We start from the raw sequence: 11521 nt of genomic DNA, 5'->3' as shown, positions 1-11521 counted from the left end.
CCCCAACGAAACACACTGCCTGCGCGCGCGTATGAGGAGAGTTTGAGAAGAGTTTAGTGCGAGAAATGGTATTTCGCGCTATAAAAAAGCAGTCTGAATATGTGCGTCTGTCATTGGAGACTGTTTGCAGGATAAATCTACATTAATTCATGAAGCGCACGCCTTTTCCTGTTACCTAAACTCACCGCACTCCTCAGTGGCTGTGCAGCGTGCCAGCCACTCAGTAGTGCTCGCATTGTACGCGTTGAACTTACTTCATCCTGCTTTTTCCCCCGCCTTGCGTGCCCTCGCAGCTCTGAATAATCTTGCGGGAATGAGATTCAGATTTGTTACACAGCTATTTTTCTGTTATAGCTGGTTGAGATAGTGAAACAGCGTAAACATCAATTGAATCTCTCGTTTTTATGTGACCACTGAGAAAAAAATCTTACTAAGTTATTGGAAAATACAAGATGAAATGCAGTAATAACGATTTTGATGCCCTATACCTGTTCAGTTTTTCTACTTTCCATAGATATATGTAAGCGAGCAATCTAATTATCCGAGAAGTATCACTCTCGTATTCTGCCTCTGTGACGCTGTGTCGGTATTGCTTCGACCGCAATAATATTAACTTACCATAAACATTCTCCAAAGATCACAACCTTAGTCAGCTTAAAGATCACAACGCTGTTTTTATCTAAGAATGTGATATTGTATAACAAATAAGAAAAATGTCTATGAACTTAAGGAGGAGGATGAAGAAAGGACAGGGAGGTTAGCCAGTTCACAATGAACTCAAAATATTTTAATCAAACAATAAGTGTTCTGAAAGAAAAAATAATAAAATTTATAAGTGACTGGTCCAGTTCGGCTGGTCACGGAAGGCTTACCCCAGCGCACGTCTTGCTTCCGTGTTCATTGACGCCGTTTGAACTAACGTGGCGCAAATGCACGCGAAGCCTCAGTCTTGCATAATTCGCAATAAGGAGTTTTGCTACGGCGTCACTGTGCTCGGAGCAAGTCTTTACGCAAGGGCGCACCATCTCGTTCAAATAATCGGTCACGGCCTTCAACGGGGACCTTAAGCGCAGCAAGCCCTCACTCCAACTTATGATGCCCCTGAAATGCTCTTCACACGACTTGAGTGTCAGCAAAACATCCTTGCTGGGATATGTGAGGTTGCCACCTTCACTCCTGTACTCCTTCAGAATAGTCAGAGTTGCGTGCTCGCTTTCAGTTGAGCCTAACAAGGCAGAATTACAATGCCCGCATCCCGCTACAACACTCAGCATACCTTTTAAAAGGAAGCCGCCGATGTAGAAAAGGATGTTGCATTCGTTTTCTTGAAGTTCTTCAATGAACAAAATTTCCGAGTCATCAATGACATCAGCTTCCACCTCCCCGTGCTCTTGTTTGCCTTTTGCAAGCATGTCGGCGAGGTACTTAGCATCGTCGACTTCGTAGCTTGACGTTCCGGGTGCATGAAGGAACTGACTCACGCACACAAGCTTCAGGGCACACTTTAAGTCATATGCGTTAGGAACAGGCTTCCTGATGCGCACCACCGAAAACAAATTTTCGAGGCAGTCTTGCAAGATTCTGCTCGTGAGGAAGAATTCGTATCCTTCACTGCGCAAGAGAATGTCTTGGAGACGAAGAACGACTTTTGTTGTTATTAGTAAACCTGCTTGCGAAGGCTTCCACTGTGCCTTGCTTCCCATCTTCATTCCTTGAAAAACTTCGAGGGCCGAGTTCAGTAGCTCAATTGATTCGTGGTACCTCCGCATGTCTCGAAGGCTGAGAGCAACTGATGGGTGGCGGGAAGACATTAGCGTGTACCAGTTGAATACTAATTCTAGAAACCAAGCTGTTGTCTCTGCCTCCGGCTCTATCGCGTCCTCTTTAATTAGGTACCGAATCGCTGCAGGAGCTTCCCTGAAGAAGCGGACAGCAACTCCCACTTTCATTTTTGTGAAATGGCCTCGCGAAATGTGTAACTCTGAGAGCCTCGGGGCGACTTTCAGCTCTCGTTCAGCATCATACTTAATTACACTGCGCACATGGTCCACGTTCACTTCTTTTGATGGCAGATTGTGCTGGCATACTGTTGCATCACTCAGAAAGAATACTTCCGATGAAAGCAACTGTGACTTGACATTCTTCAGCACGTGTGCAGCATCTGCTGTGAAAAACAATTCTTTGTCTTCCAGACAGGGGTGAGGCACTGAACATACAGTAATGGAATTCCTGTGGCTGGAGAATCCGAGCTCGCGCCACATAGCCCGATTAGAAGCCCCCATGTCGCAAGTGACGACACGGATTCTTAAAGAGATTTCCGCGCAGAGCTGCACTATCTTCATGACGTAGTCCTTGAGGATACTACCCTCTACATGACTTCCGGTGAAGTGGTAGGCAATCACTTGCTTCCATCTCGTATTCAGGCCTCCTACCATGAACACTAGTGCGTGATGTGCAGGTTCGTCTGGATTTTCTGGCATAGTTTGCCCCCCCAACACCACATCCTCAGCGCGATCGAGCTCGTACCCGCGAGCAATCTCCATTTCATCCAAGAACAAAGCACAGTCTTTTTCAATGTCTTGCATGTTCTCTGCTTTGATTTTGAGAACATCGATGACTTCCGTCAAAATTCCGGGAAGAAACTTGAGGCCCTGAAGGCGACGTGCAAGGGTTTTTCCGGATGGCAAGGGGTAGCCCAGATTTCTTAGTGTCTGGTAACCAGTTTTTCCACAGGAAAACTTAATCTGAAGCGCCTGCTTGATTGTTTCTGCAGACCAAGTGCTTCCCTTATTACTCTGGCGCCCAAGAGCCTGCAGCTGGTCATCATTGAGGAATTTCAAACGCTGTCCGAATAATTCCATTTTGGTTTCCAATTTTTTCACCTGTTTTTTTAGTGCTTGAATGGTTGAGGTGGCTTTCCGATGGACTTGATGTAGCTGAGTGTATTTTCTGCCCATATCGGAGAGCTGCTTATTTAACTGCTTGTTTTCACGTGCCCCGTCAGGTGCATCGGCCGAGATCACAACTTCTTCCCTTTCCATAATGTGCGGTACTGAATCAGGCGTCTGAGAATTGCAGCTTTGCGGTTGCTGTGCGCCAAGACTGTCTGTGCGTGAATTTAAATTCGCCTGTGCACTTGTGAGTGGCGTACAATTAATGGCCGTAGAGTTGTCACCGCGTGTTTCTTGGCATGCATCAGGCAACACAGCAGGTCCTGCCCTGTCCTTTGGCGCCTTCCTTTGTGGAGGCAAGCCTGCAGTGCAAAAAAGGACAGTCACAAGCTGCAAGTATTACAAGGTAGCCAGCTCTAATCACAGGCCTGTACTGGATTTTAGCAGTATTATAGGTTGCAGACATATGCCTTTTCTCAGGTCGCAGGCACGTACCCCGACTTTCTTAATATCCTCAAACGAGGAATTCCACGGATCATCCTAATTTTTGAAACTAAATCATTTTAGCCTTGTACTGTTGCCACCTGTTAGGTTCATACAGAATCTTTGACGCACAGTGAAACAGTAACTTACCCCTGAAAGGGAACACCGTTGGCACAGCGTTCGGCTTCAGTTTTATCCACTGGTCAGCTCGGTGCTGCTCGAAATGGCTTGCTTCAAAATGTGCCTGTAAGTCCGTTATGAACCATGAATTTTAGCTTAGCTTAGCCTAGACAGAATTACTAGAAAGACACAGTATACCACACAACTTTTATTGAATTTCGTGATTTGCAATAAACGAATGAAAAACACTTTTCTGTAAATACGCAATTTAATAACAAGCAGCCTATTTTGTTTATACATATAGTGACTAAAAACTGGTACAAACTTCAAATACTGCGGCTGCGCCACACGTTTCCATAGCTGCACTTTTAGAGATCGCAAAAAAAGAGAGAAAAACTGCAACTTAGACGTGAAGCGTTTACAGCACCGACAAAGTGACCCACAGACACGTATACACATTTAAAAAAACAAGTTTCAAAGTTCTCGACGAGAAAAGAACACATGTCGGGATACTCACACTGCATACACACGAGGACTTCGTAGGCTGCCACTTGTCTCGCTTAATCTTCACCATCCATAGCAGCCTTCTTTTGGGCTCTGTCGGAAAATGGTAGAGTTTCCAACCATTTCTGGAGTTGTTCGTGCACATGGGCACGCAGCACCCAGTCATTTCCCTAAAAAAGTATATGACAGAGCGGCCACAGCTCCTTCTTTGCTCCCGTCGCTATGCGAAGTGAGATCTGCAATGGCGGCGGCCGTCAGGAAAAACCGGTCGCGGCGGCGAGCACCCCGTCAAACAATGTCCCCACCCTGCAAGGAGCGGCGGGCGAGGGAAACCATTCAGGCACCCTAGACGAGGCATCGAGGCACTCAGACGAGGCGGCAACAGCGAGCGCGCGGCAGGCGATGGAGAGAGTGACGTCAGCGCGGACTGCAAGGGGAGCGTGGCATCAACGCGCAGCAGCGGCGTGACCCCGTGCCAGCACCTGCAGCGGGCAGCGCGTTCGTACGGAGGGACAGCGTTACACAGGCTAGTCAAAGAGCTGCTTGGTATCTAAATAAATTCTGGCCACGCTACCGTATCTTACATTTACAAACATCGATCGACAGAGCATCACACCATATGCCCAAGCTGCTGCTCAACCCCCCCCCCCCCCGTACATTGCATCAGGACACTCTGATGCGCAAACGAGCAGCCATCACGCACATCGCAATGACGTGATATATAATCGAGCGATCCGTCCCGTTATTACTAGATCTGGGCTTTGTCTACGGAGCCCAAGGATGCCGACCTGCGGGGTGAGGTGCGCCGTAGGGCGCGAATTTTTTTTTTTTCCCGCGGTTCGTAAACAAGAACCGCACCGCCGATGTCGATCTGCAGTTTTAAGTATCCGTCGACACGCCAGTGGCTTCTATCCTTTGGGTCTATACGCACGTTTCTATTTGCGGTCCACGTACGCACCGCAATGACCGCGTAACGGTCCAGTCCAGCATACGGCAATCGACCGGTATATACACATGGCACGCACTGACCCACCTCACTGTATACGCACGACAGCAGCTGGGGGACTTTATCGGGTATGCAAATCGAGTCGTGGTTGCTTTGTAGTCGCCCCAACTGGCGCACCTGCGGAGATTGCCGGTGCTTCGGGCTATACATAGTCGAGGTAACTATTAGAGCACACTCTTATACAGCGGACTGTGCCGAATGTTTCAGTCGTGGAGCGCTAATGAAATATTCAGTGGGTGAATATCTATAGCTATACGACGAATGAGTAGGGACACGTCACGTCGCATTTGTGGCGTACGCGCGCCGTTGCAGTCGTTGTAAACGACGGTATATTATAATGAAGGTGACAACTTACGGTGCACTCAATAACGCGACGTCACACGTGACTTTCGAAAAGTTTGCGCGACCGAAACAACGAGAAAGTTGCAAAGTCAATAAATAATAAAAGATTTACGTCTGAGTGGGAATCAAACCCGCAGGTAGATTGCGTGGCAAGGGGGATGTTCTGCCACACAGCCACGACTCAGCCCGTGAATTATGCGAAAATAACTTCCTTTGCTTGGAAATGCAGCTGAAGTAACTTTCACGCTTCGCAAACACACGCGTCCTCTGTACATGTTTCACAACAACATGAAATACAGCCGTATTATTGGGTGGGACAAGCGTACATTGCCATCGGGCGTCTGCTGAACGTTGAATTTACACGTTTTCATAGTTTAAAGTCAGTAATCCGCTACAAAATGCACACACGCTATACTGCACCTTTAAGGCCACGTAGTGGGTTTGTAGTAGGTTCGAAAAGATTTCATACACTAAGTATTTGTTGTACGCACTAGGAACATACTATCGCTATCACGTGCAACTCTTATAAAGGCGAAGCTTAAGGGTCCCCCAATTTTTTTGTTATAGTATTATAGAGCGCGGCTTTTGGGTGGCTGGTCCTGTGTTATACGCCATCACCGATGCCGACGGTGGGTAACTGATAGACGCGCCAAAATAAATTGAAAAAAAAAGGAATTCCAAGGATCAAATGGGAATCGAACCCGGGCGTCCCGCGTTGCAGTCGAATATTCTACACCAAAGCACGATGGTGCTTCGAAATCATTTACAAAAAAAAAGACCCTATACGGGGGTCGTGTCGGGCGTTAACCTAATCGTGTTAACCTATATAACGTAAAAAAGAGTAAAATAACAACCAGTCATCACACAATGCTAATTGCGCGACGAGTGTGGGGTTTAATGTTTCCCACCTACTGCAAAGAGCTCAGCCATAATTATTCGTCGCGATCAGCCACGTTCGGCATCAACAAGGTGCACACAATGCCTGACAGATGTGTAGCAGGTACCTTGATTATCCACGTAAAGACGAATAATGACGTCGTGGGTGCTGTATACTATACTGCGCCAGAATGGTGACCTATGGCGTAATCGATACTTCGCGAAAGCCAAAGCTGGCCTCCCCCAACGCCACAGCTACATGCGCTCAGAATTCGCATGCATTATACGGTATCGTATAATCGTCGACGCATTTTCACCTCCGTGGGTCTCCGTCGGAATATGATTTGGTCATTTGGTAAAATGTTATTAGGGTTAGTTAAATCCTCTGTGTACGTCGCTGTTGATAACACTTGAATCGTCTGTTTCTGTCACAGTCATCTTGAAGGTTGTTGTACAGACGTGGTGGTACACTAGAGTTATGGAGTCGCTGTCATAATCCCATTTCAATCAATCAATCAATCAATGGTAACAGAAACACTACCGAAAATTTCTTGACAGCTCCGCTTCGCGAATACAGATGAAGCAGTGAAGCTAGCGACGTTCACTTCGTCAAGCTAACGCATGTCTATGTTTTACAAGTCTGCCATATATGTTGTATCATTGCGCTCTGTTAATTAAACACTCTTGGCTAAGATTTGAGGTGGGGAAGTATAGCCACCACCTTAACCCTAAAGCATAACGCGACAGTGGTGTGGTGCATGGTAACGCGCGCGCCATTTGTTGGGCTAACTGCTGCCTCTTTCCCTTTTTTCGGTCAAGTTGCGTGCAGTGGGTTTTACCCAATTTCTGTGGCACGATAGTTTTCATGACGACGATAGCTTTCTTATTGGCCAAACAGATTTCTGTGGGGAATACCCCGTTCGTTGTGCTCACTGTTGTCTTCATTTTCGGTGGACCGATGGCGAGTAGTGGGATTTAGCCATGATGTCTTCGGCGCATACCCGCTTATGATTCCGACAAGCGTTACCGGGAATCCCAATCATGAAAGGCCCGACCAAGAATAGCTTCACGATGAAACAAGCGCCAAAAAGTACAAACACACTGAGAAAGGACACAGGACCAGCGCTCGTCCTGTGTCCTTTCTGAGTGTTCGTACTTTTTGGCGCTTATTTATTTCATCATGAACTTATACCAACTGGCAGTCATCCTAATAGTGGCTTTGCTGTTAAAATGAAAAAAAAAAGAAATAGCGTTGGTGCATGGACCGTTGCGCGTCACTAACGTCATTAAACTACTTTTTCACATCGACTTCATTTTCATTTTAGTTTCATTTAAGTATCCTGTCGCCCGGTTCTTGGGCCACCCCCCTCTGTGGGTGAGCGCCATCCATCAGAGGTCATCAGCATCTAACGTCATTGCGCGAATCTCGGAGCGCCAAAACTGCACATACCCCCTCCAGTGGACATCGCGAGCGTCGCGTTTCACAGGGCGCATTACTACACAACGAGACCCCCATACTGCACACCAGGGTCCAAGCATTTCGCTTTCTGGCCACGAAACAGCCTTCTCTATACAGATACATCATGCGATTGTCACCGTTCATCAGCATGAACGAACTGATTCTGAACGAGGACTTTCAGCGGGCCTCTCGATTCCTTTAATCCGGGAGCAGCAGATGCCTCGAAAAGACGTTGCGATGCGTGCCTTCTTCGCTGTAATTTGGGCACTACGTCACATGATCGAAAGAAGTGGGGAGGGGGTTTCTCTTGCAAGTTATAAACCAAGAACGCACTAACGCAAGCGGTCTGGCTGGCATTGCCGACATTCGACATGAACGAAAAGCGTGCACGCGTCGTTCTATCATCTGGCAGCACTTCGCCTTGCACCGCGAGTATAGCGAATAACAACAGCCTTCACCCACGTATTCTAGAACGTCCCTTCACTCAACGCTTCACCTTCACTTGGGAAAGCCGATGGGAGCGCCGTCTCTAGGCACGGCAAGTCCCTTCATATCAGCAATAATCTGCTGCGATTCTTGAGTAGCGCAGCGTCATTTTTAGCCGAGTGGTGGCGCAGTGTGCTCAGCTTTGTCAAGTGAAAAGTGGAAGTCGAGTCAAGGAGCATTTGTGAATACGGGGGTCATAGTTCGAGCCCTCAACGCTCGTCAAGCTGTCCACCAAATCACTTCCTGCAGTGCGACGTCGCTTAGGTATATAGTTTAGCGAGGTTGAATGCTCCGTGCAACTGGCGCCTGTTGTATTAGCGTCTTGCGAGAGTGGGTGAGTGTCTGTGCTTGCATGTGTGCGTGTGTGTGAGCAAGCATATGGTGCATGCAACTATAGGCAAAGTCGCATGAGCATGATCTGCGTGTGCAAAGCCGTACTCTCACTGACGCGTCCGTCCCACGGCATTCCCAACACGTCGCCCTTTCGGGTCTCCACGCTCCGCCAGCCCGATACGGAAAGCTGCCGCATGGCGATGAAAAGGAAGGACAAACGAAAGAACAGCGCGAATCCACTCACGCAATAAGCATGTATACAGAAGCAGAATGAGGGCGAAGGATAGCTACTCTTGAACGCCGTACTCGAGGCCTGCGCTACTTTGTAAAGCAGCCATGAGAAAGGTGCCCGCTACCTATAACTAACTACGTATCTACCACCCTGCAGTAGTATAATTAATTAATGATGGCTAACACGGACCTACGGAGCATGAGCATGGAGGCTTACAAAGAGGGTTCAACTTATGAGAGCAGAGAAGGATAGCTCCCCTTGAACGCCACACTCGAGGCTATAGCCTGCGCTACTTTGTGAAACAGCTATGAGTAAGGTGCCCGCTACCTATACCTAACTACCTACATACCACCCTGCAGTAGTATAAATATTTATTGATGGCTAAACACGGACCTACGGAGCATAAGCTTGGAGGCTTACAAAGAGAGTTCAACTTATGAGAGCAGAGTGGGCCATGAGAAAAAAACGGGGGTTCAGAACATCATACTCAAAATCAAGAGGGGAGTGGACATGGTCCGGGCTCGTAGCGCGTATGCAGGATAATCGCTGGTCAATAAAGGGACACTAAAGTCAAATAACAGTTTATGTCACTGTGAAAGCATCAATGTATGACATCTAAAACGACAATATTATCAACAACAGTGCCCTACTTACCGAGAAATCAAGGTAAATGCACAAGAACACAAGTGCCGCAGTGGGACATTTTCAAAATGATCGCGATGACATCAGACGGACCACCTACAATTAATCACTAGTAATCGGTCTAAATGCACTAAATAAAGAACCTTCTGTCATCAAGAGACGCAATGAAGTGCTACTTGTTCGTTGCTGTTTGATTCATGGAAAAAAGAACCGCCGGACGTTACTATGGGGAATGGCGCGAGTCGTTCAAAAATGCAATTTTCGCGAGGGTACACGTGGTAGGTGGTGCCATCTAGTGGGGCACAGTTGAAACAAAAGCATCTGCAATCTCGAAGCCAATGACGGGAAATTGATCAATGGTCGTTGCTGCTGCTGTGGCTACCGCTGCTTTCGGTCTGATGCTACTGGCGCAGTAAAGCCGGGCAACGTTGTGCATGGCAACAGTGACGTGAGTAGGTCCGGTCGGTCCGCTTCTTGAGGCGGGTAATTTGAAGTGAGCTAACCCGATGCAGAGCACTAAAACGTGATTTTATTTCAAAATAGGCCCGTCCTTGACACAAAAGTAACACTACGAGGTTTCTGTACCATCATTTCAGCAATCAAAGCCGACTTAATAGTTGACTTTGGAGTCATTTTAAGGGTAACTGGCATTCAAGAGAAGGCAAACGCGCGAGGAGTGACACTGAAATTTAAGTGGGCAGATGGGATTAATACGTTTGCAAGTATAACGTGGCAGCAGCAAGCACATACGACTGGGTTGATTGACAGAACGCGGAGACTTTTGCCCGGAAGTGGGCGTATTCAGGCTGATGATGATGATTATGATGATGAAACTGAGACTGCTACCGGCTGTTACGATGAGCGGATGAAGGGCGCGCGTTCGATTCCAAGCCACGGCATTCGCATATCGACGGGGGTGAAATTCAAAGCAGCACCCGTAAGATTAAATTTAGGTGCAGGTGAAAAAAAAACTGAATTATACAAGGAGAACAGAAATGTTGGTCTTAAAATGATTTTGCAGAAAACAAAAGTAATGTACAACAACCTCAGAAGAGAACAGCGCTTCGAGATAAGTAATAGTGCACTTCAAGTTCTAAAATACTACGTCTACGGGGGACAGGTAATAACCACGGAGCCAACCCACGAGATTGAAGTAACTAGAAGAATAAAAGTGGGGTGGAGAACATTCGGCAACCACTCTCAAATCATGATTGGCAGATTGTCACTATCGCTCAAGAGGAAGGCATATAACAGCTGCATATTGCCGGTATTACCTACGGAGCAGAAACCTGGAGGCTTACAAAGAGTGTTCAGCTTAAATTGAGGACAACACAGCGAGCGATGGAAAGGAAAATGATAGCTGTAATCTTAAGAGACAAGAGAGCAGAGTTGATCAAGGAACAAACCAGGGTTAAGGATATTATAGTCAAAACAAGAAAAGAAAATGGACATATAGGCCGGGAATGTAGCGCGTAGGCAGGATAACCGCAGGTCATTAGGGGTTGATTGACATGTGGGGTTTAACGTCCCAAAACCACCATACGATTATGAGCGACGCCGTAGTGGAGGGCTCCGGAAATTTCGACCAAATGGGGTTCTTTAACCTGCACCGAAATGTGAGCACACGGGCCTACAGCATTTCCGCCTCCATCGGAAATGCAGCCGCCGTAGCCGGGGGTCATTAAGGGTGACTGACTGGATTCCCAGAGAAGGCAAGCGGGTTAGGGGGAGACAGAAAGCTAGGTGGGCAGATGAGATTAAGAAGTTTGCGGGTATAAATTGGCAGCAGCAAGCACAGGACCGATTTGAGTGGCGAAACATGGGAGAGGTCTTTGTGTTGCAGTGAACGTATACAGTCAGGCTGATATGATCATGATGATGAAAAAAAAAAACCCACGTGCTCTATTTCAATTCGAAGTCCCCCACCCCGCGCCATGCTTTATAGCATGGATTTGCCTTGTAAAACTGAAGGAATGAAGGATTATTATGAGCGCAGAAAGGCCCGATCATGTGACGCACCCGTTGAATTCTTATAGAGGAAAGCCTCCGAGAGTTGTTTATTTCTTCTTGAAAAGCCGACGTAAAGATTAACGCCGGCCGTGACACGTAATGCGATAAGTTCGACGTTCTCAGGAAATTCCGAGATC

At 47.2% G+C, this 11521-nt stretch overlaps 1 protein-coding gene across 1 annotated transcript; it reads right to left on the bottom strand.

The window, feature by feature from the left end:
• Positions 1 to 765: 765 nt before the first annotated feature.
• Positions 766 to 4316, bottom strand: LOC142771556 (uncharacterized). Its single transcript, XM_075873194.1, has 3 exons — positions 4012 to 4316; positions 3525 to 3618; positions 766 to 3253 (listed from the first exon to the last, which is right to left on the bottom strand). Exons 1-3 carry the CDS (start codon positions 4162 to 4164, stop codon positions 858 to 860), a joined length of 2643 nt encoding a protein of 880 aa, XP_075729309.1. The 5' UTR covers positions 4165 to 4316; the 3' UTR covers positions 766 to 857.
• Between the last annotated feature and the right edge of the window lie 7205 nt (positions 4317 to 11521).

Source organism: Rhipicephalus microplus, chromosome 9 (genome assembly GCF_043290135.1).
Source record: "Rhipicephalus microplus isolate Deutch F79 chromosome 9, USDA_Rmic, whole genome shotgun sequence".
Taxonomy (NCBI): domain Eukaryota; kingdom Metazoa; phylum Arthropoda; class Arachnida; order Ixodida; family Ixodidae; genus Rhipicephalus; species Rhipicephalus microplus.
This window is presented reverse-complemented; position numbering and strand designations above follow the sequence as displayed.